The sequence below is a fragment of the Mesoplodon densirostris genome, chromosome 13, assembly GCF_025265405.1.
Source record: "Mesoplodon densirostris isolate mMesDen1 chromosome 13, mMesDen1 primary haplotype, whole genome shotgun sequence".
Lineage (NCBI taxonomy): Eukaryota > Metazoa > Chordata > Mammalia > Artiodactyla > Ziphiidae > Mesoplodon > Mesoplodon densirostris.
Genome location: NC_082673.1, coordinates 92,573,838 through 92,601,711, shown reverse-complemented (window position 1 = coordinate 92,601,711; position 27,874 = coordinate 92,573,838). Strand labels below are relative to the sequence as shown.

Genomic DNA, 27,874 nt, shown 5'->3' with positions numbered 1-27,874 from the left:
GAGCGCACGCTGAGTTTTCCAGGTATACAAAACTGGCGTACACACTGAGGAAGCAGGACCAAGCTGGGTTCTTTTTGAAACACGCAGCCCCCCTCCCGCCGGTAGCACTGGGGGTCGGAGTCCCCACGTGTGACGACTGTGGCGCGTTCAAGGCTGATCCGCAGGTTCTGCGGGGGCGCCTCTGATCATGCCCACAAATCTGAGGGCTCAAGTGCCCGTGGTCTCCGAGGCCTTCCTCTCCTCCCACGCGAGGGCAGGCCGTTCCTCAGGTCAAGTAGCGTGGGTGGGTAGGTGTGCTTGTGTGCGGGATGCGGCAGCACGCGGCGGGAGCCCAGGAGACCCCACCCCAAGGGCGGATGCGGGGTGCGGGATGCGGGATGCGGGATGCGGGGCAGGGCGGGGGGGACGGGGCTCAGCTCGAAGGGAAGACCCAGGAGTCCATGGAGACGCCCGCCGCTCTTCCGGCCCCGGCGCCAGCCCTACTACAACTACCAGGATGCGTCGGGCGGGTGAACTACACTTCCCGGGATACTCCGCGCCAGGAGTGGGCCTGCGCGCTGGGTCTGGGGGGGGGGGTGGGGCTGCTGTGGCGGCGCTAGAGCGCGGGAAGTCCGGAACCCCCGGCACGGCGGCCGGAGTATGAGCCTGGACCGCGAGCTTCGCCGTGAGTCCAGGGACTAGCGCCCGAACGCGGGGGCCAGGGGCGGGCCTGGCCCTCCCGGGCGAAGAAACTCAGCACCCAGGACTCGTCCTTCTTTCTGCAGAGTTGAGCAAAGCCAAGGCTAAGGCCCAGAGGAGCGGGCAGCTGCGGGAGGAGGCAGCCGTCTGTCACCAGCTGGGGGAGCTCCTGGCCAGCCATGGTGCGTGGGGTGGAGTCCGGGCCTGGGAGCGGGGAGCCGGGAGGACCGGGGGAGGGGGGGAGGGGGGGGCTTCCTGAGTGCCGGCCGGCCGCTGCCCCACTGGCCCTCGCGGCCCCTGGCCCACTGCCCGGCCAGACTGAAGCCTGCGCCGCCCGCCCAGGGTGCTACGCGGAGGCCCTGCGAGAGCACCAGCACGAGCTGCAGCTCCTGGAGGCGGCCGACGACCCCCTGGGCCGCGCTGTGGCCCACCGCAAGATCGGAGAGCGGCTGGCGGAGATGGAGGACTACTCGGCTGCCCTGCAGGTGGGCGGAGGCCGCGACGTGGGCCCCCACGCCGGCCACACTCAGCTCCCCTAGGCTCTCATCTCCTGAGGGTCCGTTTCCGAGAAGGGAGCCCCAGTCTCTGCTGTCCAGGCCTCCGGCTGGAGGGGAGAGGGGGACACGCTGCGCTGGGCCCTGGTAGCCTGGTCCTTGGGTGGGTGTGCCACAGGCCCTCTGTCCACACAGAGCTGCCCTGGCCCCGGCTTCTGGGGCTGCCACAGCCCAGCTAACTCCCGGTCAGTGTCTCTCCCCCGATGACTTTGGCTGGTCTGAGTGTGGTGCCACCGTCCCCACAGTCAGTCCTTGGCATAGAGAAAATGGGGTGTTGCAGCCTGGCTTTGGCCTGCTGTGGGGGCTTGGGGGACACATGGGGCTGGCTCACAGTGGCCGTTCTTCTGTGCCCCAGCACCAGCACCGCTACCTGGAGCTGGCATGTTCCCTGTCCAACCATGTTGAGCAGCAGAGGGCCTGGGCCACCATTGGCCGCACCCACTTGGACATCTTTGATCACCACCAGTCCCAGGATGCCTTGCTGCAGGCACAAGGTGCCTTTGAGAAAAGCCTGGCTATCGTGGACGAGAAGCTGCAGGGTAACTGCCCTTGGAGACTGGCCCTCCCCACCTTCTGCCTCCTGAGCTCTGCAGGGAGAAGAGGCTACAGCCCCGTTGCCCACCCTGCCCGTGTGGTGGGTCCACCTGCCTGGACCCTCCCTTTGTGAGGTTGAGATCGGTTCTCAGAAGCAGCAGCCCTCCCCCCGCCCCCCGCCCCTCACGACCTCGGGTCCGGCTGCCTTTGCTCTTTCTCCCTCCGCTCTACCTGCAGCAGAACCCCTGGCGCCTACAGTGAGAGGCTGGACGAGGGGTCCAGGAGAGGCTGGCCAGGGCCCAGGGCTGGAGACCCCAAGTGGAGGTAAGGCACTGAGTGTCTGGAGGGGCGTCTTCCAGGCTCACTGGCCAAGCGAGAGCTGAGTGAGATGAGGACCAGACTTTACCTCAACGTGGGCCTCACCTGCGACAGCCTGCAGCAGGCGGCGCTATGCCACGCGTACTTCACGAAGAGCATCTTCCTTGCTGAGTAAGGCCCCCGCTCGGCCCCAGGAGGGAGTGGCTGGGGCCTGGGCTGCTCCCAGGGTCCTCCCGAGAGGGCAGCCGGGCTGACCTCACCCCTCCGCCCAGTCAGTTTCCTGTTAGCAGAGGGGCAGCCTTGGTTTTGTGGGGGCCGGAACCCTAAGTGACATCGGTGGGTGTTTGCTGTGCTGGCCCTAAGCGACCATGCCCCGGCACTGAGCTCCTGTCCCCACCCACAGGCAGAACCACCTGTACGAGGACCTGTTTCGCGCCCGCTACAACCTCGGCGCCATCCACTGGCGGCGCGGACAGCACTCCCAGGCCATGCGCTGCCTGGAGGGGGCGCGGAAGTGCGCGCGCATCCTGAAGCAGGGCTCCATGGAGGGCGAGTGCTGCCTGCTTCTCTCGGAGGTGCTGGTTCTCAGTGGCTCCCGGGTGGGCGTGGGCCTTCAGGAGCCTGCGGGCCTCACCCTCCCTTGCCCCCCAGGTCCTCCAAGACCTAGGGGATTTTTTGGCCGCCAAGAGAGCCTTGAAGAAGGCCTATCGGCTTGGTTCCCAGAAGCCTTTGCAGAAAGCAGTGGTCTGCCGGACCCTCAAGTATGGTGAGCCTAGGAGGGGATGGGGAGGGCTGAACCCCCTGAGAAGGGGTAGGAAGGGCTCCCGTCCTTCAGCAGAGGAGGCCTGGGCGTGTGTCCTTTGGGAGGTGGCAGCGTCAGTAGGGTACCCGTCTCCCCCCACCTTTTGTTGGGAGGGACCTCGTTTTTCTCTGAGCTACATTCAGCACAGAGTGTTAGAGGGGCACCCAGGGCGGTCAGGAGGTTAGTGTCTATGCACAAGCCAGCCTCGTTGGTAAACTCGAGAGAGAAGCCGCCCCGCCTGACGGGGTGGGAGCGTGGACAGTGCGTGTGGCCTAGCAGGACTGATAAGTGGCGGTCAGCAGGCCCCCACCCCATGCTGCGGACCAGCCCCTCCCCTGACTTGTCGTTGGTTCTTCTGCTCCTGCTGCGACCCCACGAAATAGTTCCTCCTACCACCCCCCTCACCAGTGGGTGAGCGGAGGCTCGGGCAGGTGGCTGGCTGCCTGAGGGCACAGGGTCAGGCCCCAGGCTGTGCCGCCCCTGCACCAGGCTCTTTCTGGCAGTGCTGGCGGTGGTCCGCCTGCAGCAGCAGCTGGAGGAGTCTGAGGAGAGTGACCCGCGGGGCGCCATGGGCATCTGCGAGCAGCTGGGTGACCTGTTCTCCAAGGCGGGCGACTTCCCCAAGGCTGCGGCGGCCTACCAGAAGCAGGTGCGTGCCCGGGCTGGGGCGGGGGTGAGGGCACCGGGGCTGTGGGCTGTGGGGTGTGGCGCAGCCCTGGCCTCCCTGTTGCCGCCTTCCCAGCTGCAGTTCGCGGAGCTGCTAAACAGGCCGGGGCCTGAGCTGGCCGTCATCCACGTGTCCCTGGCTGCCACCCTGGGGGACATGAAGGACTACCGCCAGGCCGTGCGCCACTATGAAGAGGAGCTGAGGCTGCGGGACGGCAGCGCCCTGGAGGTGAGGGGTCACGGCGCCCTGCCCTGCCCGGGGCTCTGTCCCAGGACTGCTGCCCTTGGGGGTGGGCACGGGAGGGCTGTCGTCCTCCTGTCTCGTGTGGGCAGCCATGGGGAGCCGGGGCCAGCTGGGTGCGGGGGCAGCCGCCACCGAGTTCATGCCTCCTCCTCCAGGAGGCCAAGACCTGGTTGAACATCGCACTGTCCCGCGAGGACGCCGGTGATGCCTACGAGGTGCTGGCACCGTGCTTCCAGAAGGCTCTCAGCTGTGCCCAGCAAGCTCAGCGGCCGCGGCTGCAGGTATGGGAGCCCGCCCGCCCATGCTGGGATCCCCACATAACAGCTTCCCCGCAGCCTGTCTGTCCCCCTGTCCCCCGTCCCCATCTCTGCTCTGGCCCTGAGCTGGGTGTCGCCTGCTCTTCAGAGGCAGGTCTTACGGCACCTCCACGCGGTGCAGCTGAGGCTTCAGCCTCAGGAGGCCCCTGGCACTGAAGCCAGGCTGCAGGAGCTGGGGGCGGTTGAAGATGAGGAGGATGAGGGGGATGAAGAGGACGAGGAGGACGAGGGAGACGCCGCTGCCCTGGAGGCCATCGAGCTGGAGCTCTCAGAGAGCGGTGAGGCTCGGACGCTGTGCCGGCGGCCCCGGCGTTCCCTCCCTGACGCCTGCGCGGGGCCGGGCCGGTGGGTCCTGCTCACAGGCTCGTGATGGGAGGGAACAGCCCAGCGCCGGGTGGGTAACTGGCGCAGGTGAGACAGGTGGAGGAGGGTGGAGGAGGGGTGGGTGCAGGGAGCTGGGCACAGCCCGGGGACGTTCTTGGAGGGGCCGGTGCCAGGAGGCTGGCGGGCGTCTGCAGGGGAGGTGGCTCGGGGCAGACCTGGGAAAACGCACCGCAAGCAGGCAGAGCAGCCAAGCGGGTCCCAAGACCCTCAAGGGCCCGCGCCGGTTCCCGAGGCCGGTGTGCTCAGCTCTGAGGGGCGGCCCTGAGGGTGGGCTGTGGCGGAAGCCGGCTCAGGCAGCGGGCCTGCGGGTGGGCTTCAGGAGGCAGCTGGCTCCTGGCTGCACGGTCCCTGAGGCCAGAAGGAGTGGCTTCAGTTTTGAACTCGAGGGCCCTCCAGAACCTCCGGGAAGTTTCAGCCTTGCCTTAGGGGGGTGCCGAGCTGGTCGTGGCTTGTATGCAGGTGTGGGGGAGGGTCCTCAGGAGGGGCGGGGAGAGAGGACCCAAAATGAGAACTTCAGGCGACGTTACCCACGGAGAAGCCGGGAAGGGCCAGAGGCGTAGGAGGGAGCAGGGGTGGCGGAGGGGGTGGGCTGAGAGCAGGCGGGAGAAGGCAGAGGCACCGGGAGTCATGCAGGGGGAGGACGCCTAGGCTCCAGGGACGAGCTGTCTTCACCCTGGGCCTGACGTGGCCCAACAAGGATGCTTCCCAGGAAGGAGACGGCAGAGGTCTGGGGTTGGGGAGGCTGCCCCACAGAGCAGTCTCCTGGGCGCAGCAGAGCTCGGGGCAGGGCCTAGGCTCACTGGGCTGCTGGGCCTGGCTCTGTTCCAGAGGGTGAAGCTGACGGGTCCCAGCGGTTGGAGGAGGAGGAGGAGCTTCAGGGCTGCCTGGGCCGGCGGAGGGTGAGCAAGGTGAGGACAGCGGCTGAGCGGGTGTGTTGCCCTCCCTTGCCCACCAGTGCCGCCCTGTCCCCTCACGCCTACGCCCCCATGGGGCTACTGTGCCCACAGTGGAACCGGCGCAACGACGTCGGGGAGACCCTGCTGCACCGAGCCTGCATCGAGGGCCAGCTGGGCCGCGTCCAGGACCTCGTGAGGCAGGTGAGCCCACTGCCCCACCCAGTCACCCTACGGCCACAGCATGGGCTCTCGCTGGGGTCCTGTCTCCCAGGGGCCAGGGCAGGGCACAGGGGCCGGAGCCAGCACTGGGGACTCTGTACTTGTGGTGGGGAGTGTCTCCCTCACTCTGGTGTGACCTGGGCCAGGGCCAGGCTCAGGCGTGGGCCCCGGGGGCCCTCCTCAGGCTTCAGAGCCCCAGGGCAGGCCAGGCTGTGGGGTACTCGGGGCCAGGCTCCTTCCCGTTCTTTGTCACAGGGCCACCCCCTGAACCCTCGGGACTACTGTGGTTGGACACCCTTACACGAGGCCTGCAACTACGGGCACCTGGGTGAGTGTGGGACTCGGGGGTGCCAGCATACGACAGGGAGAGGGAAAGGGTCCCTCCCAAGGAAGGGTCTGGGAACTGGCCCATACCCCCCGTCCACAGACATCGTCCGTTTCCTGCTGGACCGTGGGGCCGCGGTGGATGACCCGGGTGGTCAAGGCTGTGAGGGTATCACTCCCCTGCACGATGCCCTCAACTGTGGCCACTTCGAGGTGGCCCAGCTGCTCGTTGAGCGAGGAGCGTCAGTCACCCTCCGAACCAGGACGGTGAGCAAGGCGCAGGCCGGGCAGGCGTGGGCCGCACGCGGTTGGTGGTCTTGCTCCTGCCAGCCCTGCTTTAGCTGGGCTCCCCACAGGGCCGCAGCCCGCTGGAGACGCTGCAGCAGTGGGTGAAGCTGTACTGCAAGGATCTGGACGGCGAGACGCGAGAGAAGGCTGCTGCTATGGAGACGCTGCTCCGGGCGGCCTCTTCAGGCCAAGGCAAGCGGGGACCTCCTCTGCTTCTAGGGACCTCGCTCCTTAGCCTGAGGGTCCCCGGGCCCTGGGTGGCAGGGATAGTGCCAGGCACTGCCTCACAATAGATTCGATCTCTCCGCAGCTCCCCACAGCTCCCTGGCTCCCCCGACCCTCCCAAGCAACCATCTTTTTGACCCTGAGACCTCTCCTCCCTCAAGTCCCAGCCCAGGACCCCCAGAAGCCTGTCAGGCCAGTGCCAGGGTCTCCCAGGGGCTGGCGGTGCCAGCTGCAGCCAGGCCTTGGAGGAGCAGGCACACGCTGGCCAGCAGTAGCAGCTCGGAGGGGGAGGACAACCCAGGCCTGCCCCAGCCAGCCCAGAAGAGGTTCCGGCACTCTGGCCCGGCACTGCCCGCCACGGCCCGGATGCCCAGCCCTGCCAGCGGCGGGGAGACGGCCACAGCAAGTGCCGGCTGGGCAGCCTCCCGGGCGGCCATCCGCAGTGTGGGCAGTGCCCAGAGCTGCCGCCCTGGCCCCGGCCCCCTTCGAGGCCCCGGCGAGGCCCCCACCCCCCGGGCGGCGCTCCTCCCTAAGGAGGAGTGCTTGGCCGGGGACTGGCTGGAAGAGGACTTGCCGCTGGCCCACGGTCACCGGGGCAGCCACCCGCCCCGCCCCCATAGCAGTGCGGATGGCAGCAGACACAGTGCCTCGGGGTCAGGCAGTGAGGCGAGTGCCATCAGGCCTCGGGCCCGGGCCAGGAAGAGCCGGCTGTCCTGTCTCAAGGGTTGGAGTGCACTGGTCAGAGCAGATGGAGCCTTCAGCTCGGCCGCAGAGCCCCCGAGGAGCCCTGATGTCCCCAGGGCCTTGGGGCCCAGTGGGGGAAACCCTGCCGCAGGCCAGCCCTTGGTGGGTGTGCAGGCCTGGAGCACGGCTGCCTCCCAGGCTGGGGCGGTTGGGGGCCGTGGGCAGGGGGCTCCGTCTTTCCTGACTCGGGCTGCTCTTCCCTGCCCGCACCTGCTAGGGTCCGGCCCTGCTCCCTCCCATCCGAGTTCGAGTTCGTGTTCAGGATAATCTTTTCCTCATCCCCGTTCCACACAGGTGAGGTGTCACCTGTGTTCTCCCAACCCCTGGCCCCCTCTGCGCCTCTGCGGGTTCTGGGCCAGGGGCTGGTGCCCAGGGGCAGCAGAGGGCCCTCGTGGCTGTAGATGGCGTGGGTTGTGCGATGCGAGTCCATCTGGTTTTATACCCCACCTCTGGGGGGCTGGTCGCTGGGGGAGGTGATGGCAGACACAGGATCGGGGAGGCCCTGCGTCCCTAGAAACGGCCCGGAGGTGCTGCAGGTGTGCACGGGGCACTGGCATGCCACACGTAGGGGCAGGGGGAGACGAAGGAGCCAGACGAGGGAGCTGTGGACGCCAAGCTGGGAAGCCAGGACCCTGGGGGCCGCTCCTCAGCGTGTGCAGGAACCTGGCCAGGTCCGGGACTCCGCTCGACCCCTGTCCCCACAGCAGGGAGACCCGCCCCGTGGCTTGGCTGGCTGAGCAGGCCGCCCAGCGGTACTACCAGGCCTCTGGGTTGCTGCCCCGGCTCTCCCTACAGAAAGAGGGGGCCCTGCTGGCCCCACAGGACCCCATCTCCGACGTGCTGCAGAGCAACGAGGAGGTAAGGGGCAGCCTGGGCCCCGAGCGCGGGGCGCCCGCCTGCACTGGGTGCCGGGGGCCGCTCACCGCTGGTGCCTTCCAGGTGTTGGCTGAGGTGACTTCGTGGGACCTTCCCCCGCTGACGGACCGCTACCGCCGGGCCTGCCAGAGCCTGGAGCAAGGTAAGGGCCCAGGGGGCCCTGCGGCGGTGGCCTGGGCAGCGGGCTGGGTGTGTGGGCTCCACCTGCCCGTGCCACTCCCAGGTCAGCGGGCCTCAACTCCCAGGACCCCAGGTGTCCGCCAGGGTTCCTTCCCACCACACCTGTTCTCGGCTTTTCCTCCCCTACCTAGTGGCCCTGTGTGTAGGTAGTGGGGTGGGGTGGGGGAGATTGGCCCCGTCTGGAGGTAGGTGAGCACCACCCACTGGCTGTGCGGCATGGCGTCCACAGGCCTCTGGTGGCCGCCCCAGGGCTCGTGAGTGAGGAGGGGCTGCCTGGTTTGCCGCTCGTGACGCACAGGGCAGGGCAGGCAGGCTCTGGTCCGGGTGACACCCCCCCCCCCTCCAGGGGAGCACCAGCAGGTGCTGCAGGCGATGGAGCACCAGGGCTCAGGCCCCGCGTTCAGGGCCTGCTCCCTGGCGCTGCGCCAGGCCCAGCTCACCCCGCTGCTGCGGGCCCTGAAGCTGCACTCAGCGCTCCGGGAGCTACGCCTGGCCGGGAACCGGCTGGGGGATGGATGTGTTGCCGAGCTGCTGGCTGCCCTGGACACCGTGCCCGGCCTGACCCTCCTCGACCTCTCCTCCAATCACCTGGGCCCTGAAGGCCTACGCCAGCTTGCTGTGGGCCTCCTGGGGCTGTCTGCCTTGCAGGTAGAGGCGTGGGGAACGGTGGACCAGTACCAGGGCAGCATCTGAACGTCCATACCTAGCCCATGCCTGGGTGGGAAGGCGCGGTTGAGAATACTGGCCAGTACCCAGCTCCGGGTGGCCCAGACCAGATCCTCTGGGGAACCCGTGTCTCCACAGAACTTGGAAGAGCTGGACTTAAGCATGAACCCCCTCGGGGATGGCTGTGGCCAGGCCCTGGCCTCCATCCTACGGGCCTGCCCCTTGCTCAGCACCCTGCACCTCCAGGCCTGTGGCTTTGGCCCCAGCTTCTTCCTGAACCACCAGGCGGCCCTGGGCAGCGCCTTCCAAGGTGAGCTGCCAGGCACGTCCACTCCCTGGCCCCAGGGGCTCGGAGAGCCTCAAGCACGAGGACTCCTAGGGCACGAGCCCAGGTTTCAGGAGCACGTAGGTAGACATGCAGGTGCTGGACCTGTCTGGGCTCAGAGGGACGTCGGGTGCTTGCCTGGCCTGGGTGGCCCCCTCAGGACACAGCCCCAGTCCCAGCTATGCTGCAGGCCAGAGCCCCAGCCCCTCGGCTCTCAACAGGTCTGAGCATCACGTTTGCCGGAGACGATTCCACCACAAGCCCACTGGGGTTGCAGAGACCCACCGTCCCAGCACTGAGAAGCTGGAAACTGGGGTCCTCTAGGGGGCTTTCCACAGAGCTATGAGCACAGCGGCAGGGGAGGAGGGGTCTGGGACTGGGGTGGCAGACGGAGTGCTCCCCAACCCACCCCACCACGTGTGGATGTCCCAGCCTAGGGCCTGTCTCAGATCACCTGGGGCCATCGTGTTGTGAGTAGGGACAGGTAGAGGACCCCGAAATGGTGGGAAGAAGCTGGGCTCAGGAGTCCAGTTCTGCCCACCGCCCCCCACACTGGGAGACACTGGGCCAGAGCCACCCCAGTTTCCCTGCACACCAAACCTCAGGGGTGAGGACGGCTTCCCGAGGGTCACGAGGGTTCTGGGCCCAGGACTGTGCGGCAGGGCTGGGGGCGGCGGCACGCGGGGCTGACACAGAGGTTCTGGCCCTTGATATAGGCGCCAAGTGCCTGAAGACACTGTCCCTGTCCTACAACGGCCTGGGCGCCTCTGCCCTGGCCCAGGCCCTGCAGAGCCTGCCAGCCCGCACCCTCCTGCGCCTGGAGCTGAGCTCTGTGGCCGCCAGCAAGAGTGACCCAGGCCTCACGGAGCCCGTGGTCAGCTACCTGACCAAGGTATGCGGTCAAGGAGGGATACTGAGCCAGAGGCACCTTGGGCCACCCAGGATTGGCGGGTGGTGCTGGGAAGAGGCTTGCACATTTGGAAAAAACAGGCGGGGAAAGCTTTCTGTAGACCTGCCTGCCTCAGGCTGTGAATTCCTGGCCAGCAGGAAGGATGGCTGGGATCCAGGGAGGCAGGGAGGGCAGGTGCCCCACTCAGGCCGGCTCCCCTTGGGCCTCCGCTGTCTAGGAAGGCTGCGCCCTGGAGCACCTGGGCCTGTCGGCAAACCACCTGGGCGACGAGGCCGTGAGAGATCTGAGCAGGTAATGCCAGCCAGCTCGTGCCGCCCCCATCCTGCAGGGGTTCTGATCTCAGGGCCCAGGAGCCCAGCTGGGCCTCGGGTCTCTTCTGCTCCCACGGCTCTCGAGACTCTTTCCCTCTGCCGTGTCCTCTCCTGTCGCCCTTTGTCCAGCAGCCCAGGCAAGGGCCACTGCTTCTGTGGCCCTCCAGCCTCAGCTGGCTGGCAGGAGTGTGAGGCACCCGTGCCAGGCTGGGGGCAAAGCCTGTGGGCCTGACCTGCAGCTCCCCGAGCCTTGGGGTCACCTGGGCAGCTTCCCGTCATGATGGACGCTGACCCCAGGCCTCCTCCCCATCTCAGATGTCTGCCCCTCTGCCCCTCGCTGGTCTCGCTGGACCTGTCTGCCAACCCCAAGATCAGCTGTGCTGGCCTGGAGGAGCTCTTGTCTGCCCTCCAAGGGCGGCCCCAAGGCCTCAGCTTCCTCGGCCTGTCAGGTGAGTTCTGGGTATGGTGGCTACACCTGTCACACCGGAGCTGGTGACACAGCTCCTCCTCGAGGACCTGCCTTAGGCCCGGGTGCCTCCTCTGAAGGGGCCGTCACTGCCACCAGCTAGACCGCAAGGGTGGGCTGGGCCCCTTGGGGTTGCCACAGTGGAGGACGGTGACCAGTGTGGCTGGAAGCGGGCGTGAGCCTTGTTCCTCAAACCATAGGGCGGGAGGACCGTGGGTCTCTGCCTCTGGCCTGGTCAGCCTGACCCTCGAGACCATGGCTGGGGGGCCCAGTGCCACAGGGACTTCCTCGTTCCTGTTGTCCAGAGGGAGGGACATCGGGCTAGGGCGGCAATACCTGCCTCTGAGGGACCCCCCGCTTCCTGGCCAAGGCTGCCCTGACCCCACTGTCCAGACCTATGGCCTGACTTAGCTGGTTTCTCTGGCCACGCCCTGGTACAGGACCCTACCAGAGCTGTCTTGAGAAGGACCCCAAGGAGGTGCATTTGGTGAACTGGCCACCCAGCAGCCTGGGGCCACATCCTGCTGGGGCCCAGGGCAGGGCAGACCAGGCTTTGCCCTCTAGGGGAACAAGAGCTGGGAGGGTGTCTACACACAGGGGACCCCTGGGTTCTTCCTGCTCCTTGCCCACGGGCCCACAGGGCCAGGCTGGCTCCTCCAGGAAGGCCCCCCTGAAGGGCTGGTAGGAGACCTGCGCTCAGCTGAGGGGCTGCTCTCCACACACCTGGCTTCTTGGCACCTGCACCCTCTCACCCAGCTCCCTGGGGTCGTGAGCCTGCTGGGTATTCTCTGGTCTGAGGATTGAGCCTTGTAGTTCAGTGTCTTGAGACTCACAGGTAGCCCATTGGGTCCATTTTATGGAGGGAGAGACCCAGGCATCGTCAGACAATGGCAGAGGCACAGCTGTGAATGCGGTGTTTACTTTAGCCAGCCTCCCTTGTGCCTGACCGCTGACTGGGAAGGGAGTCCACAGTCCTGGGCACACGAGGCCTGGGAGAGCACACTCCTTCCTAGAGGATTATCGGGCCTCTGCTGGCCTTTTTACTCATGCCCCTCGCTGCAGCCCTTGGGGCCTCAGAGGAAGTGTGTTTCCTCCCGAGGGCCACACTGGTAAAGAGAAAAGCCCCACAGGGCCCCCTCTACGAACACCACTGGTCCCCGTGGGCCCCCGGCCGTAGCCCGAGGCCTACTCCTGCTTCCCCTCTGCAGGCTGTGCTGTCCAGGGCCCCCTGGGCCTGCGCCTCTGGGACAACTTAACAGTGCAGCTGCAGGAGCTGCAGCTGTGCAGCAGACATCTCTCTGCTGAGGACCGGGATGCCCTGCACCAGCTGCTGCCCAGCCAGCTGGGCCCCAAAGCATGCACCCTGGATCAGGGACCCAAGCTCTTCTTCAGGCACCTCTGACCGGCTGAGCCCTGCCCTGCCCGCCCCACGCACCCAAGCCTCTAAGAAAGGAAGCCTCTGCTGCCGCCTCCGTCCCTGCTGTGGCCTTCGGAGGGGCTCACCTTGCTGTCCGAGCGCTCTGGAATGAGGCCTCCCTGCCCAATAAGCAGTGAGCCCCAACCAGCAGAGAAAGGGTTTGTTCATACGCAGCCAAGTGAGGGGACGGGAGGCCGATCTCCGATTGGCTCCCCCACAGTAGGGGCGTGGGATAGTTACGGGACGAAGAAGCAGGTCAGGGGGATTCCCTGGCAGTCCAGTGATGAGCACTCCAACACTTTCACTGCCGACGGCCTGGGCCTGGTTCCATGTTCGGGGAACTAAGATCCTACAAGCTGCGTGGCCAAAAAGAAAGAAAAGAAAAAAGGGTGACCTTAGGCGTGGGGAAAGGAGACTGGAGGTAGGAAAAAGGTGACGTAATCTGTGTTCTGCAGAGGCGTGTCTGAATTACCTGCTTCATGGGACCCATGTTAAAAAATGGACATGATCTGAGGGTGGGGGTTTGGGCCCTCTGATGTCAGAAGGTCATTCACTGGACACCTGTGCAGGCCCAGTTTGAGGGTTGGTGGTCCCAACCAGTCTTAACTGGCTTGAGCTCAGACCGGACACAGGTGACTCCAAGTTCCTGGAAAACAACTCGGAGCAAACATCTTTTTCAGGACATGCACGTTTTTGTATCAGCAGTTAAGGTGCGCTTGATCAGTGGAGGCAGGTTACAAGCGGGAGGTTTTTTTTTATTGAAGTACGCTTAATTTGCAATGTTGTGTTAGTTTCAGGTGTACAGCAAGGCAATTCAGTTTAGCTCAGTTTTGTATATATGTATTGTTTTTCAGATTCTTTTCCATTATAGGTTATTAAAAGATACCGAATATAGTTCCCTGTGCTGTACAGTAGGTCCTTGTTTATGGAGGAGTTTTTAAGAAGCTGTAAAGACAAGCTCAAGGATTTCTGTTACCAATTTCTATTAACCCTGTGGGGCACAGTTTCAAGGGCAGATCCGGCCACTTAGAGGCCCTACAGGTGAAGGCAAAGCCTTCTCCCTTCGTTACCTCTTCCGGTTCCTATCAGGCATGGCTGGATCAGACCCGCAGAGTGTTATCCCCGGCCCGGCCCGGCCTGGCCTGGCCTCAGCGCGGGGTTGGGGGGAAGTAGCCAGAAGCCCAGGTAGACCGGCCCCGCGCGCAGGCGCAGATATCAGGTTCCGGCGCTGAGAAAGTGCGCGCAGGCGCATACATCGAGGCCCGCGCGCAAGCGCAGACGTCAGGGAGCGCTCCGCCCCCGCGCCATTTCCGGGATCCGCGAGGCCGCCCAGGTACTCCAGGCCGGGGGCGGGCGGGAAAGGTGGACCTGGTCGAGGCTCGGGGGTGTCGCTGTGCCGCGGAGGGCGCTCCGCACCCGTGCTCCTCGCTCTCCGTCTTGTGGTCCCCTCTCCCGGTGCCCGGCTCTCCTGGCTCCCCCCAGGGTTGCAGAGCCGTTTACCCGGGACTGGCGCCTCGGAGCGCGGCGCTCAGACCGCCGGGCCCGAAGGTTCCCGCGTCCTATGCGCCCCGCACCCGGCCCGCCCGATCGTCCACCGCGCTCATTGGGCTTTCTCTAGAAGCTCGCCGTTCTGGGTCGGGGCAGGTTGGTGAGGTGCAGCCGACTATTCGCTTGTGGCCGCGGACGTCCGTTTTCGTGGCTGCGTGGAATCCCGTTGTAGAGCCACAGACCAGCCCCTTTATCCCTCCTCTCCGTTGCACCTCCTTTCGGATGCTGCGGGAGGGTGGCTCAGTGGTATCCATGTCCCCACCCCACCCCCGCGGGCTCTCGTAATTTCATCGGCCTTCTCGGCCCCGTCCCCCCTCCCCTGCTGCTTAACTTAGACAACCTTGGCCTTTCCCGGCCCTGATCCCGCCTTCCCTCTGCCCAGCCTCCGCACGCCGCGGTGCCCGGGGCTCGACGTGGGCTGCTTTCCCTCCTGCCGTGGTTCGCCCTTAGCCATCTCCTGTGGGACGCCATCCACCCCCTCAGTGCCACTGTCTCAGCCCTGCCAGCCCCCGGCCTCTCCCCTGATCTTCAGCCGCCTCAGCAGCTTCCTTGGCTGTCTGCGGAGCCTCTCAAAGCCAACAGATCAGCCGCAGCGCTTTCCTGCACACCCGCCTGCGCTCTACACCTACTTTGTTCACTTTCTCCATCTCAGTTCACCTCACTGTCTTGGTGCCACTGGCCCCAAAATAAGGGGTCATTCTTGAGTCCTTTTTAATTTTTACCCCTTTTCAAATTCTCCATTGGGTCTGGTGGTTCCATCTCCAAAGCACGTCAGGACGTGGCCCCAGCCACCGCATCAACTTCCGGAGTGGTCAGGGGCTCCTGCTTCCACGGTCTGCTCAGCCCACCGCCCCCCTGGAGCCTGGAGGACTTTCTTCAGTCTTCCAGTAGTTCCCTCTGGCTGTGCCAGGATAAACCCAGACTCCTCCTCCTGGCCTGTGAGATCTGTGCCCTTTGATCCCCCTGCTTCTCTGTTCTCACCCCCTAGAACGCCCCTCACTCAGAAGGCTCACCTCCCGCCACCACCCCGCTTGTCTGTTCTCTAAGTTCATGTCCGCATAAAGGCCTCACGTTATACGCGCTGGCTATCGTAGGTGCTGTTGCGTCTGCCCAAACGTTCGTCCAGGTCATTCATCTGATAGCTGCAGCCCCCTCCTCTCCTGGTCACCTGACTCAGAGCAACCTGCCCTGACCATGCTCTAGGGGGCACCACTCCCCCACCCCACCCCCTCTGCCATCCAGCCATTGCTCACTCCTGAGATGCTCACCTGCATCTGCTTCCTCCCGGCAGCCTCCAGGGCGGCGCAGTGTTCCCAGCACAGTGCACGGCACGCTGTGTGTTCATTGCTCTTTTTGTTTCTGCTGAGGGTGGGGAAGCTTTTCACAAGTCCCAGCCCTCAGGGGTGTTCAGGGGTCCCCTTTGCGTCAGCACTGGCTGTGCTCCCTAGGTCTCTGCTGTGGCCAGCTGAGCCTGCAGGATGTTTCACGGGATCCCAGCCACTCCGGGCATGGGAGGTGAGTGTGGCCCAAGCTGGGCCCAGGGACCCAGAGGGCCTAGGCTTTCAACCTCTGCGGCAGAGGCTGATGGGAGTGGTGGCCGGAGCATTTGGGAGGTCTATAAGTGTCCACCCCTGCAAGACCTCGGGTAGTGGCCAGGGGCCCAGAGGCCTCCTCCAGGTGGGGTCAGCTGGGCACAGAGGTGACAGCTTTAGTGTGGCTGGAACTTCAGGGGGTCTTGGGTATCCCACAGTCCCCAAGCCAGGGAAAAGATTACAAAGCACATGACAAACGTGTGTGCCCATCATTGCATCGTAAGCAAGGTAGCCCAGAAACAGGTGGAATGGAGGACCAGCCCTGGCGTGCAGCCCCCTGGACCCAGAGGCATGTCCTCTGCTCAGGTCACCCCACAAACTGATGGGGATGCTGAGATTGAAATTCCCCCAGCTCCCTTTGGGCTCTTTGGGACATAGCCCGGGGGAGGCCTTGGGAGGGGTGCCGAGACGGGGCTGGGCCAGGGCGGTGGACAAGCTTGCCAGGGTGACCTTCGTAAGCAGCCTGCCAGCCATCTGCCTGTTCTGTCGCAGCCCCTGGAAACAAGCCGGAGCTGTATGAGGTGAGTTGCGGGCACCTGCCTGGCGGCGTTGGCCAACAGTCTTTGTCTGCGTGGTCCTCACTGGGACCCCGCAGCCACTGTGGCGCTGCTGGCCGACCCTCTCCCCTGTCTCCCTAACAGGAAGTGAAGCTGTATAAGAATGCCCGTGAGCGGGAGAAGTGAGTCCTGCACCCAGGCTGCCTGCCTCCCCTGTACTGAGGGTCAGAAGGACATGGGGTCGGCCCAGGGAAACGGGTCCCAAGAAGCCTCTGCCCGTGGTGGGGTGGTGAGGGGGCAGCCAGACGCGGAGCTGTGCCTCAGCGGCACCTTGGGTAGGGCTGGCACCCTAGGCTCCGGGACCGTGGCCTCCCTGCCATGGCGGCCGCGCCTGAAGGATGCGCCCCCTCAGGTACGACAACATGGCAGAGCTGTTTGCGGTTGTGAAGACGATGCAGGCCCTGGAGAAGGCGTACATCAAGGACTGCGTCAGCCCCAACGAGTGAGAGCCCGCTTCCCTGCACCGCCGAGCTGCGTGCGGAAGCTTGTTTCTGCCTCCAGGGCTGGGGCGCTCAGTGAGGAGCTGAGGCCCACCTGGCGCGAGGAGGGTCGCCTGGGTGCTGGCAGCCTTGGCGCCATCTCGGGCAGGGACGTCCTGGTGGCAGTAGCCCAGCATTCTGGGGAGAGGGGAGCCCGGCGCCCTGGCTTCAGGATTCTGCCCCAGCTTTGCTACCTGGGGCCTCATCAGCGCAAAGGCATAGAAGGCAAACAGGGTGGCACAGGCAGTCAGTCCGTGGGGTGCCGCTGGCCAGGCCTGGCAGCCAGGAGGTACGTGGGGCCTTTGTTCGGTGCAGCAGCCCCTCCCCCATAGGACCATGAGCTGTCGACGTGGAGGCACAGCCAACATGGCCCGAGGAGCGGGCACAAGGGGTCTCGCTGGGCCTCTGCCTGATGTTGGGCTGGGGGCCAACCTGCACAGTCCGGGCCAGGTCCATGTGGCAGCCGTATTTTGGCCATGACCACCTCCTGCCACCTTCCAGAGTTCTTTTTTTGTCTAAACCAAGTGGGAAGGCTCGGCCCTCGATGGCCAGCCCTCCGTGCGAGATGCCACCTGTCTGGCAGGGCCGAGGATAAGCAGGACGTGCCAGGCGGCGCTGGCCTGGCAGTGAGGGCGGCAGCCTGACCCTTCCCCCCAGGTACACTGCGGCCTGCTCGCGGCTCCTGGTCCAGTACAAAGCTGCCTTCCGGCAGGTACAAGGGTCAGAGGTCAGCTCCATCGATGAATTCTGCCGCAAGTTCCGCGTGAGTGAGCGGCCCCTCCACCCTGATGGGCGTGGGCGGGCGTGGGCATGGGGGCCATTGGGCTGGGGCTGGGCTGCCCCGCGAGGCCCAGCACCGTGCGCCCTCCCTCAGCTGGACTGCCCGCTTGCCATGGAGAGGATCAAGGAGGACCGGCCCATCACCATCAAGGACGACAAGGGCAACCTGAACCGCTGCATCGCAGACGTCGTCTCGGTGCGGAGGCGGGAGGGCCGCGTGCCCACGGCCCCGCGGGCACAGCGTAGGGGGGGCAGGCCTCCTGGGCAGCGTCCGGGAAACCCCCTGAGCCCCTCCCATCCCAAGGCCCACGTGGGATGTGCCCAGGGCTCCCACCCACTGACCGCTCCCCAGCTGCAGGGTCAGGGTTAGGGCCCACGTGACCCCACGGCGGAGGCTGAGGAGGATGAGGGCCGGCTGGTGCCGCCCCGGGCCCAGCCCTGCAGAGGACCGGGCCGGCGGGGGTCTTTGCTGGGGGCCCGTGTCGTCTCACACACGCACACTTGCCGCTAGCTCTTCATCACAGTGATGGACAAGCTGCGCCTGGAGATCCGGGCCATGGACGAGGTGCGGCTCCCGGGCGGTCGGGGGTGGGGGCAGGGGAAGCGGGGTCGGCGGCGTCCCAGCGGGTGGCGTTTCCGCAGATCCAGCCCGACCTGCGGGAGCTGATGGAGACCATGCACCGCATGAGCCACCTGCCCCCTGACTTCGAGGGCCGCCAGACCGTCAGCCAGTGGTGAGCGTGCCACCTGCTGAGCCGCCCTGTCCGTCCCAGCCCCATAGCCCCCCTCTCGCCCCAGCCCGGCTCTGTGCTCTGTGCCCCACAGGCTGCAGACCCTGAGCGGCATGTCAGCCTCCGACGAGCTGGATGACTCGCAGGTGCGCCAGATGCTCTTCGACCTGGAATCGGCCTACAACGCCTTCAACCGCTTCCTGCACGCCTGAGCCCAGCCTCCCACCCCCACCTTCTGCGACGGTCCCATTTCCCCCGACGTCTGCACGCGTGTTGCCATGCACAGTGGCCTAGAGCCCGCTCCCCCAATAAAGATGCTTTCTGACCTCCCTGCTGCTGTGGGCGCCCCCGACCCGCCCCAGGCCCACCCTGCCTGTTTGTCTGCCGTCTGGGCCTCGGGAGCACGCAGCCCATTCATCAGGGAAGAGCCTCAGTGGCACTTTAGAAGCAGCGGCTTCCCTGGTGGGCACCGCCTGGCAAGCCAGCAGGGGCGCGCCCACCACCCCAGGCCAGGTAGGCTTGCATCTGCCTGCCACACCTTCCCCCACCCCTCGGCTGAGAGCTTTAGGCAGCGTGGCTGCCCAGCTGGCCGGGTCGGCGCAGAGCCTGACACCCGTGCAGCAGGGCCCACACTTGTGGGCTGGCTCAGGGAGCCCCTGTTGATAGCTCACAGTAGCACAGCTTGTCCTCCTGCCCGCCGCCAAGGGTGTCCCTCACCCGGGAACAAGGCCAGCTGGCAGCCGTCACAGAAGCCCCAGAGCTGGCCTCGCCCGAAGCCTGGTGGGGAAGCAGCGCCAGCTCCTCCTTGCGTTCACTACGCCTGCTCCAAGGCCTCGTGCCGTCAGTGCTGGAAGCTGCCTGGCCCCGCGGTGTTCATGTCCGCGTGCTCATCCTCTGGGGCAGACAGCAAGCAGCAAACCAGAGACCAAGGCTCTGGGTTCCAAGGGGGGTTCCAGTTTTAGCAGCTGTGGCGTTGGGATAAGGGACATGCCAGAGTTTCATTGTAGCATTTTCTCTCTCTTAGTGGTGCTTCTTTGTATCTGGCTTCTAGAGGCAACCAAATAAAGTGTGTGGTATTAAGAGTGGTGACGGAGGAGATCCAAGGCTGCCAACGAGGAGGTGCCGTTGCATGTGGGGTGGTCAGGGACAGCTCTCAGCGTTGAACAAAAGGTCCAGAAGTGAGCGGGGCTCCCTGGGGAAGGAGGAAGGGGGTGGGAAGCTGGGTGGGAAATGGGGCTGGAAGACGGGTCAGGACTTGGGACTGTACCCAGGAGCCCCAGATACCAGTGAGGGGCTCAGAGCAGAGGCCCTCATCTCCCTGGTGTGTTAGGGGGAAGAGCAGAGTCAGCAAGTGACGGGGAGAGACCGGCAGCTTCTGGGTGTGGACCGTGCTGTGTGTGGCACCCACAGTCTTTGCTGGATGCAGCGGTGGAATGAGAACTCCGGGGTTACACCCAGGCTTGAGCCTGAGCACCTGGAGGGGTGGAGGAACTCCTATTGAAATGTGGACACCTGGGGAGGAGGGGCCCTGTGTGCACAGGCTGAGCTGGACTTGGCTCTCCAATGGTCAAGGGGAGCTGTCAAGTGCGTGGCTGGGCACCAGCAGGTGGAGTTCCAGAGAGAAGGGTGAAGGCTGGTGTCGGGGGTGAAAGCACGCTATCATGGGTGCCAGGAATTCTACCCGAGGTGCAAGACTGGCGCTGCATCGATGCAGGAGCTGAAGGAGGGGCGACCAGGGCCTGGGGAGGAGACCAGAGGCCCAGGTGTGGAGGACAGTGAGCTCCAGGGCGGACCGAGCCGAGGAAGAGCCCGCGGGGCTCTCCGTGACTTGGACAACAGTGTGGTTGGGGTGAGGCTTCAGTGGAGCCTGGGAGAGGCCACCAGCGCCTGAGTCCCCACAGCCTGCTGTCAAGGGAGCTGAGGGGGCAAAGGGCCAGGGAGGGTTGTTTGGGTCTATTTTAATTTTTTATTATTTTTAATTTTTTATTGCAATGAAATATGTAAAACATAAGTTGGCCACCTGAAACATTTCTAAGTTCAGCGGCATTGGGTGCATTAGCCACGTCATGCATTCATTGCCACCATCTGTCTCCAGGACCCTTCTCATCCTCCTAAACTAAAACTGTCCCTGTTAAACAGCTCCCTATCCCGCCCAGCCCCTGGCACCAACCATTCTACCTTCTACCCCTGGATTCTGACGACCCCCAAAATCTCAAAGTATGAATGGAATCATACAGAATTTGTTCTTTTGTGACTGGCTTATTTCACTTGGCATGATTCCATCAAAGTTCATCCATGTTTTAGCATGAGACAGGATTTCCTTCCTTTTCATGTCTGAATAATATTCCGTGGTATGTCTAGACCGTATTTTGTTTATCTGTTCATCCACTGATGGGCCCTTGGGCTGCTTCCCTCTCTGGGCTTCTGTGAATATCCTGCGATGAATGTGGGTGTCTGGCGCTTGCTGGATGATGGACTGATGCTGGAGGGGCCTGGAGATAAGCCCAGCGCTGGCGGGGGACAGGCAGATGTGCAGGGGAGTTGGTGACACACTCTGTGGTTGCTCTGGGCTAGGAAGGGAGGGCCTGGGTAAATGGTTGGGGGGACATGAAACAGGGAAACGTGGGCCCACACAGAGGGGCGCTGAGGCCCGAGGGCGTGCCAGCTGTGTGCCAGGACTCCACCAGGGGACCTGAACGGCTGGGCTGAGACCTTTTCCCTGAAGCTAACCAGGCCTTGAGCAGTGGATGACCTGAGGCAGCAACTTGGTCCCAGGCTCAGCTCCAACCAGCCCCCGGCCCTGACAAGGTGGGGTAGGAAGAAGGCCAGTGTGGGCCCAACAACTGGGGTGGGGGGGTAGTCCAAACCTTTCCAGCCTCCCTCCTCATGGACTCGGGGGTCCAGGCGTCATCTGAGCCCCTGGCAGACTCTTCCCATCCCCTCCCCTCGCCTGATACCCTGTAGGACCCACCGGGGTCACACTGCAGTGCCATCCAGCATGTGTGTGGGTGGGAGGGCAGGAACCACACCTGAACTCGGGCCCAGGACACCGTCCTCAGCCTGAGGCCCTGCCCTGGGTGGCACAGGATGATGGGGACAGAGTCCTGGGGCCGGAGCTCCCAGCTCCCCTGGAGCCTCTCCTCCCCCACCCCAACCACGCCCCCTAGGGACAGGGTCAGGGTCAGCCATCGGTCCAACCAGGTGTGGAAGGGGCCACCCACACACTCCCTCTAGAAGGCAAGGCTGCCCCGAGACTGGGGTGTTGGCTAGCCCCCTGGGGTCTGCCCCTCTCCCCAGACTGCCACCTAGGCAGAGATAAGGCCTAGACGTTCAAAGGCCGGAGCAGGAGCCAGCAGGGAGGGGCGGGGCTGGGAGCCACAGTTCTCCCCCTCTCGCTGAGCCTAGTGCCCACTTCCTGCTTCCTGCTGCCCTCAAGGCCCAGGAGACCCTCCCTGGCTGGCGAGCGGGGTGGGAGTGTGTGTGTGTGGGGGGGTTTGAGCAGAGGGCCCAGCCTCCTTTTCGCTCTTGTTTGTTTGGGGCTTTGGCCACTTCCTGGGGAGTTTTCCCTGGAGGGTTTGCAGAGGGGCACATGACTCAGCCAGCACCTTATCTCAGTTCCCTCGGATTCCAGCCCCCGCAAGGATTTCAACACAACACAGAATTCCACCGCAGCTCAGGACCCCACCCCCAGGGAGGCCTTCGAAGGCTCTGGGGGTGTCTAAGCTGCCTGAGCCAGGGGGTGGGGGGCCCTGCTGGGGATGCTGCAGGGAGCGGAGTGGGGCGGGGCCGTATGGGGGCTTTCAGGTGGGATGTGGGGACCGGGCCTGTGGTGGTGTCTTGGAACCTCTGCACCAGGCCCCCTTGGCTTGGGGGCAGCTCTCAGAGAGAGGGCCCCGGGAAGCAACACCCACACGGAAACGGAGTTCCCCTAAAACCTCTGCCACGTTCCTCCGTAGCCTCTCTATGCAAACCTCATTCCCTGTCTGGTCCGACACCTGTTCCCCTCAAGACTGAGGAGTACCCAAAAAAAGGGGGGGGATTGAAACTGAGCAGGACCCTGGGGGGCCTCCTGAGTACAAATCCTTCCCTTGTCCCCCGTTTCTTGTCTGTAGGAAACGGGCTTCATTCAGCCCCCTAAGACCTTCCCTGAGTTCCAAAGGGCAGGTTCAAACCGTTGCTAATCAGGGAAGGGAGGGGCAGTCAAGAAACTACAGCCTTGGGGCAAGGTCCTGGCTCCCCTTGGAGCTCTTCTGCCAGAACTAAGGCCCCCACCCAGGTGGAGGATGGCGACTACAAGCCGGGACCCCAGAGCACCGCTGCCACCTCCCCACCAACCACTCAGGAGGAAGTCACGCGCCCTGCTGCCCTCACCACCTATTAAAGGCTCCCCAGAAACCACCGGGGAGTTCAGGGCTTTTAAACACGAGCCACCCGTTCTCCTTGCTTGGCCCCCCAGTGAACCCTTCTCTGCTCCAGACTCCGACGTTTCGGTTTGTTTGGCCCCCCTGTGCATCGGGCACACAGACTTGCATTCGGTAACAATATCCTTGCGGAAGCAGAGGGGGTGGCCCAGGGCCACAGCTCAGTGGGCCGCCCAGTCCAGCCCGGGCTCGCCCCCCGCGGGCAGCAGCACCTCGCTCGCTCGGGGAGGACCTGGAATGGTTAACCTGCGACACCTCCAGCAGCCAATCACAGGGCCCCGCAGGAAATGCCTGGAGAGCCTCGCTGGGGCGGGCGGGTCCCAGCCCAGCCCGAGTCTGGCACCAGGCAGCCCACGCGGCCTGCAGCCACCCAGGCGACCATGGCCTCCCTGGAAGTCAGAGCACCCGGGGGCCGCAGCTTGGCTGGCCCGGCCGGGCCCAAGCTGGGGCTGCTGCTGGCCTTGCTGGCTGTGCTGGCGTTGACCGGGATGGCGACCCCACCTGCCCGTCTGCTGACCCTGCTGTCCTCAGGCCGGGGTGTTCTGGACCGCATGGCGCTGGGCGGCCTGTTAAATACACTAGCGGTCCGTGTGCATTGCGCCGACGGGCCGTGTGGAAAGGTAATGGCCCCACCCGACGGGTCCCCCCGGCCCCAGCCCCAGCCTGCCGCTCCACCCCGAGGGCCGGCGGCAAAGGGCTCGGGCAAACTCCAGGAGGCGGGCCGAGTGCAGTGGCCTGGTGCCTGGGCGCTGCCTGCAGGCCCGAGCCCACCTTCCCCCACTCCGCATTCAGACCCACCTGCCCTCCCTGTTGGTGGGACGGTGGCGTGTAGAGACCCACGGCTCCGGGACCCCAGGGCTGCCCCACCCCCACCCCGTCAGCCCCCAGGCCAGCAAAGTGGCAGTGGTTCCAGGAAGAAACCACCCTGAGGTGGCGGGACCCCTGTGTGTGTGTGTGTGTGGTGTGCGTGTGTGTACACATGCGCACGCACAGTCCTGTCATTGGGGGGGATGGTGGGGAGAGCGCGTGAGTGAGCAGGTGATGGAGGGGTGTCGCTGTGACAGGGACGGAGAGGATGGTGGTCCCTGTGTGAGGCCCCCGCAGGGAAGGGGGCGGCTCCTGGGCCACAGATACCTGGCCCCTGCCCACCTGTCTCGGCCCACAGTGCCTGTCTGTGGAAGACGCCCTGGCCCTGGGCAGGCCTGAGAGGCCAGGGCTCCACTCCGCTCCGGCCCTGGAGCCCAGGCACGTCGCCCGCCTCAGTGCTGCCGCCGCACTCTACCTCAGCAACCCGGAGGGCACCTGTGCGGATGTCCGGGCTGGCCGCTGGGCCTCCCGCGCCGACCAGCTCCTGGCCCTGCTCGAGAGCCCTGAGGCCCTGATCCCAGGCTTGACCGGGCTGCTGCAGAAGATTCAGGCCCAGGCCGCTGGCCAGCCCACTTCTACCGAGGTGGGGGCCCGGACGGGCTGGCCAGGGGCGGTGGGTGAAGAGGAGCCAGGAGGGATTGGGGGGAGGGGGACCCCTTAGGGGGTTGGGCCTCAACGCCTTTCTGGGTACTTGGGGGAGTCTGGGCTGGGGGAATCACAAATGGACGCTCACCACTGAGGAGGACAGGGCTGCAGGAGCCCCAGGAGGGGCCCTGACCCTGGACGGAGTCTGAGAAAGCTCCTGGGGCTACAGGGAGGAGCCCTGGGGGGAAAGTGGGAGCCTGGACCCACTGGGCCAGGAAGGGGGAGGCCTGTGGTACCAGGGAGGGGCCCCAAGCAGGGGAGGGGCCCAGCCCAGGTCTGAGGTGAACAGGAAGAAGTGGTGCTCCCAGGAGGCTGGTCCAGGGTCACTGGAGTCCAGGGGGCACCAGGGGCAAGGACAGAGAGCTGGAGGCCGGAAGTCCGCATTGCCGGTGAGGCTGAGGTCCAGCTCCTCCCCAGGCCTGTGTAGACCTGCCTCAGCTGTTGGAGGAGGCGGCAGGGGTGGGGTCTCCCGGCAGCCCCGGCCCAGTGCTGGCTGCCCTGCTGGACCACGTCAGCAGCGGGTCCTGCTTCCGAGCCCTGCCGACCCCTCAGTACTTCGTGGACTTCGTGTTCCGGCAGCACGACAGTGAGAACCCCAACATCACACTGGCTGGTGAGGCCTGAGCTGGGCCACTGGGCAGGGAGTGCCCTGACCCCAGCGTCGGTGCCCCGGGGAGCGCAGGGCTGGAGCCCACACAAACGGGTCACTCTGTCGTCCCTGCCAGAGCTGGAGGCCTTGATGCAGCGCCTGGGGGTGGGCGGAGTGACCGAGACCCATGGTGACCACAGTGACCACAGTCATCTGGGAGAGGGGGCCAACCGCCAGGGCCCTGTGCCCCTTGCCACCCCCAACAGCAGCTCCAGCATGTGGGACACAGTGAGCAGCCCATGCGCCCTAGTCTTGGAGAGAGGTGGGGTCCCACCAGTCTGCTCAGGTCCCTGACCCCCAGGCCTGTCCCCCCCCCCAGGTATGCCTGAGTGCTGGAGATGTGATGGCTGTGTATGGGCTGTCTGGGCAGGCTGGGGTGACACCAGAGGCCTGGGCCCAGCTGAGCCCTGCGCTGCTCCAGCAGCAACTGAGCAGAGCCTGCAGCCCCCGGCCTGAGCAGCCCACCCAGGACCAGCTCAGTCAGGTGGAGAGTGAGTGCCCACCTCCCCAGCTGTGCCTGGCTGTGCCCAGGGGGCTGGCAGCACGGAGGAGGGACCGAAAAGGGAGGAGGAAGTGGCCGCTGGGTTTTGGAGGGGCGGGGAGAGCTGGGCCAGGGCTGGCAGGAGAAAGAGCCCTTGGCGTAGAGGGTTAGCAGGGACTATGGGGGCCTGAGAGGGAAGAGGGTGGGGTTTTGAGGCCGGAAGGCTAGCATGAGCAGCCCTGGCGGGTCTTGCTCACTCCTGGGCCCCACCTGGACACCCTTCCCTGGGAAGCAGGGGGTCGGGGGCTGAGGCTGAGAGGGAGGCTCTCACTGTGTCCCCCCCGCCCTGCCCAGGGTACCTGTACGGCTCACTGGCCACGCTGCTCATCTGCCTCAGCTCCATTTTCGGGCTCCTGCTCCTCTCCTGCGCCAAGTGCAGCTCTGCTACCCACTACGTCATCCAGACCTTCCTGAGCATGGCTGTGGGCGCGCTCACAGGCGACGCCCTTCTGCACTTGACGCCTCAGGTTGGCCCCCGGCCCGCCAGGACCCTCCCTCCCCCACCAGGGACTCCCCTACCCAGACTTCCTTCCAGGCACACCCTCCTGGGGCCCTTCCCTGCTCCCTAACCCCATCTCCTTGTCTGGGGGGAGGAGGCCCTGGGGCAACTGGCCCAGTGCCCTCTGCCCCCCCAGGTGCTGGGGCTGCACTCACATGATGGCGAAGGCCTTGGCTTGCAGCCCACCTGGCGTCTCCTAGCTGTGCTGGGTGGTCTCTATGCCTTTTTCCTGTTCGAGAGCCTCTTCAACCTCTTGCTGCCCCTGGACCCGGAGGTCAGGTGCATGGGGGCTGGACGCGGTGTGGGGAGGAGGGGGGGAGGCGTGGTGGACCCTGAGCCGCTGTCCCTGCAGGACCGAAAGGATGGGCCCTGCAGCCACGGCCACAGTCACGGCGGCCACAGCCATGGCGTGTCCCTGCAGCTAGCGCAGAGCGATCTCCGGCCTCCCAAGCAGCCCCACGAGGGCTCGCGCGCAGACCTGGTGAGCTGGCTCTGGCCGGACGTCCCTACCCCACGCGGAGCCCTGTCTGCACTCCCAGCCCCCACGCCAAGGCTTCTGCCTCTGGCCTGAGCTGAGGACCTAGCTCCGCGAGCCCCTCCTCACCTCCCCGCCCAGAGGCTCATCTACGCGGACCGCATTCCCCCCGCCCCACAGGTGGCGGAGGAGAGCCCCGAACTGCTGAGCCCGGAGCCCCGGAGACCGAGCCCAGGTGAGCCCTGAGGGAGGCCCCGGAAGCACTGGGTGCCAGGGGTTCGGTGCGCAGCACAGGCGCGGGGGGGCGGGGGCGAGGAGGTGCGAGGCACATGCCCACCCACGCCGGCCGCGCCCGCAGAGCTGAGACTGCTGCCCTACGTGATCACGCTGGGAGACGCCGTGCACAACTTCGCCGACGGTCTGGCCGTGGGCGCCGCCTTCTCGTCCTCCTGGAAGACGGGGCTGGCCACCTCGCTGGCCGTGTTCTGCCACGAGGTGCCGCACGAGCTGGGTGAGCCGCGAGGGGTTCCAGCGGGGCGGGGCCTGCCTGGGGTGCGGTTGGTTGGGTGGCGGGACAGTTGGGAGGGACTATCGGAGCGGGGCGAGGTCTGTCGGGGGTGGGCGGGCCGTCGGGTGGGCGGGGCTCTCGGCCTGACCCCGCCCCGCCCGCCCCAGGGGACTTCGCGGCTCTGCTGCACGCGGGGCTGTCGGTGCGCCGGGCGCTGCTGCTGAACTTGGCCTCGGGGCTCACGGCCTTCATCGGCCTCTACGTGGCGCTCGCGGTAGGCATCGGCGAAGACGGCGAGACCTGGATCCTGGCGGTAGCCACTGGCCTCTTCCTCTACGTGGCGCTCTGCGACATGGTCAGAGCGGAGAGCGGGAGGGGACTGCAGTGGGCGGCAGCTGAGCAGGAGCTCTGAGCTGACCTCTGACCCGGGGCCCGCCTCCTCCGCAGCTCCCGGCCACAATGAAAGTGCAGGACCGGCGGCCCTGGCTCCTCTTCGTGCTGCACAACGTGGGCCTGCTGGGCGGCTGGACCGTCCTGCTGCTGTTGTCGCTGTATGAGGATAATATCACCCTCTGATAGCCTCTGCCCCAGTCTCGGCCCTTGACTCTGGCTCCTGGCCCTGCACTATCCCAGCCCCTTAGAAACGCAGCCACCGGAGAGCCCCGGTACCCATCTTCAATAAACACACTCTTGTGCTTGGAGCCCAGCCTGCTCACCTCGCTGGAAGGGAAGGGTCTCCCACCGAGAAAGGTCGACAGGTGGGGCGGTATCTCTCCCCACAGCAGTGCCTGGTGCCTGATGAGGAGCCAGGATAGCTGAGCTCAGGGACCTCCAAGTAGCCAGCCTCAGTCCCCTCATCTGTAACGCATGGGAAACAAAGCCAGGGAAATGGGCCAGGGTCTGTGGGCCGCAGGTAGGACCTGGGATCCAATCAGGAATCAAATTTGTTTGCTTGTAGCGGAAAACACAAAACAAGCAGCAGCACTTACACAGATGAGGGCTTGTTTCTCATGAAAAATGGGCCTGGAGATAATCAGACCAGGGTGTGTGGCAACCCTCAGCGAGGCCCGGGCCTCTACTACTCTGCTGCACTGTCCTCAGCAGAAGTGTCCATCCTCAGAGTCCCCGTGTGGTAGTTTCCTAGGGCTGTAGCACAGCCCACCACCCACTGGGTGCCTTAGGACGTCAAAAATTTATTTTCTCCGAGTTCTGGAGGCAGAAGTCTGAAATCAAGGGGT

At 65.2% G+C, this 27,874-nt stretch overlaps 3 protein-coding genes across 7 annotated transcripts; all 3 read left to right on the top strand.

Moving 5' to 3' along the window:
* The first annotated feature begins 583 nt into the window (after window positions 1-583).
* Window positions 584-13,437, top strand: TONSL (tonsoku like, DNA repair protein). Of its 2 annotated transcripts, XM_060115475.1 has the most exons (26): window positions 584-664; window positions 765-860; window positions 1,021-1,163; window positions 1,588-1,771; window positions 2,126-2,255; window positions 2,488-2,659; window positions 2,736-2,850; window positions 3,390-3,535; window positions 3,629-3,781; window positions 3,952-4,077; window positions 4,202-4,391; window positions 5,326-5,405; window positions 5,505-5,594; window positions 5,868-5,940; window positions 6,040-6,203; window positions 6,293-6,416; window positions 6,535-7,295; window positions 7,411-7,487; window positions 7,898-8,051; window positions 8,133-8,211; window positions 8,596-8,897; window positions 9,054-9,225; window positions 9,957-10,132; window positions 10,368-10,441; window positions 10,777-10,910; window positions 12,136-13,437. In XM_060115475.1, the coding sequence occupies exons 1-26, from the start codon at window positions 640-642 to the stop codon at window positions 12,327-12,329; spliced, it is 4,134 nt and encodes a 1,377-aa protein (XP_059971458.1). In that variant the 5' UTR covers window positions 584-639; the 3' UTR covers window positions 12,330-13,437. The 2 variants fall into 2 exon arrangements, with proteins under 2 accessions (XP_059971458.1, XP_059971459.1); XM_060115476.1 differs by lacking the exon at window positions 10,368-10,441 and having other exon boundaries at window positions 12,136-12,319.
* Window positions 13,438-13,616: 179 nt separating this feature from the next.
* On the top strand, window positions 13,617-19,113 carry VPS28 (VPS28 subunit of ESCRT-I). Of its 4 annotated transcripts, none has more exons than XM_060115477.1 (10): window positions 13,617-13,677; window positions 15,341-15,407; window positions 15,977-16,005; window positions 16,126-16,163; window positions 16,394-16,483; window positions 17,178-17,283; window positions 17,395-17,496; window positions 17,812-17,865; window positions 17,943-18,034; window positions 18,126-19,113. In XM_060115477.1, the coding sequence occupies exons 2-10, from the start codon at window positions 15,371-15,373 to the stop codon at window positions 18,241-18,243; spliced, it is 666 nt and encodes a 221-aa protein (XP_059971460.1). In that variant the 5' UTR covers window positions 13,617-13,677; window positions 15,341-15,370; the 3' UTR covers window positions 18,244-19,113. The 4 variants fall into 4 exon arrangements, with proteins under 4 accessions (XP_059971460.1, XP_059971461.1, XP_059971464.1 ...); XM_060115478.1 differs by lacking the exon at window positions 13,617-13,677 and adding an exon at window positions 13,686-13,988; XM_060115481.1 differs by lacking the exon at window positions 13,617-13,677 and adding an exon at window positions 14,028-14,830.
* Window positions 19,114-22,832: 3,719 nt separating this feature from the next.
* On the top strand, window positions 22,833-27,212 carry SLC39A4 (solute carrier family 39 member 4). Its single transcript, XM_060116202.1, has 12 exons — window positions 22,833-23,072; window positions 23,618-23,902; window positions 24,382-24,577; window positions 24,690-24,841; window positions 24,933-25,104; window positions 25,449-25,621; window positions 25,790-25,927; window positions 26,006-26,134; window positions 26,309-26,363; window positions 26,487-26,639; window positions 26,804-26,991; window positions 27,084-27,212. The coding sequence occupies exons 1-12, from the start codon at window positions 22,833-22,835 to the stop codon at window positions 27,210-27,212; spliced, it is 2,010 nt and encodes a 669-aa protein (XP_059972185.1).
* Window positions 27,213-27,874: the final 662 nt, after the last annotated feature.

Coding starts and splice junctions, on each gene's coding strand:
- TONSL (XM_060115475.1), top strand. CDS start 640: ATGAGCCTGGACCGCGAGCTTCGCC. Junction 2,660..2,735: donor GCTGCCTGCTTCTCTCGGAG/GTGCTGGTTCTC, acceptor CTTGCCCCCCAG/GTCCTCCAAGACCTAGGGGA. Junction 3,536..3,628: donor CGGCGGCCTACCAGAAGCAG/GTGCGTGCCCGG, acceptor CCGCCTTCCCAG/CTGCAGTTCGCGGAGCTGCT.
- SLC39A4 (XM_060116202.1), top strand. CDS start 22,833: ATGGCCTCCCTGGAAGTCAGAGCACCCGGGGGCCGCAGCTTGGCTGGC. Junction 23,903..24,381: donor GCCAGCCCACTTCTACCGAG/GTGGGGGCCCGG, acceptor GCTCCTCCCCAG/GCCTGTGTAGACCTGCCTCA. Junction 26,640..26,803: donor CGAGGTGCCGCACGAGCTGG/GTGAGCCGCGAG, acceptor CGCCCGCCCCAG/GGGACTTCGCGGCTCTGCTG.
- VPS28 (XM_060115477.1), top strand. CDS start 15,371: ATGTTTCACGGGATCCCAGCCACTCCGGGCATGGGAG. Junction 15,408..15,976: donor AGCCACTCCGGGCATGGGAG/GTGAGTGTGGCC, acceptor GTTCTGTCGCAG/CCCCTGGAAACAAGCCGGAG. Junction 17,497..17,811: donor GCATCGCAGACGTCGTCTCG/GTGCGGAGGCGG, acceptor ACTTGCCGCTAG/CTCTTCATCACAGTGATGGA.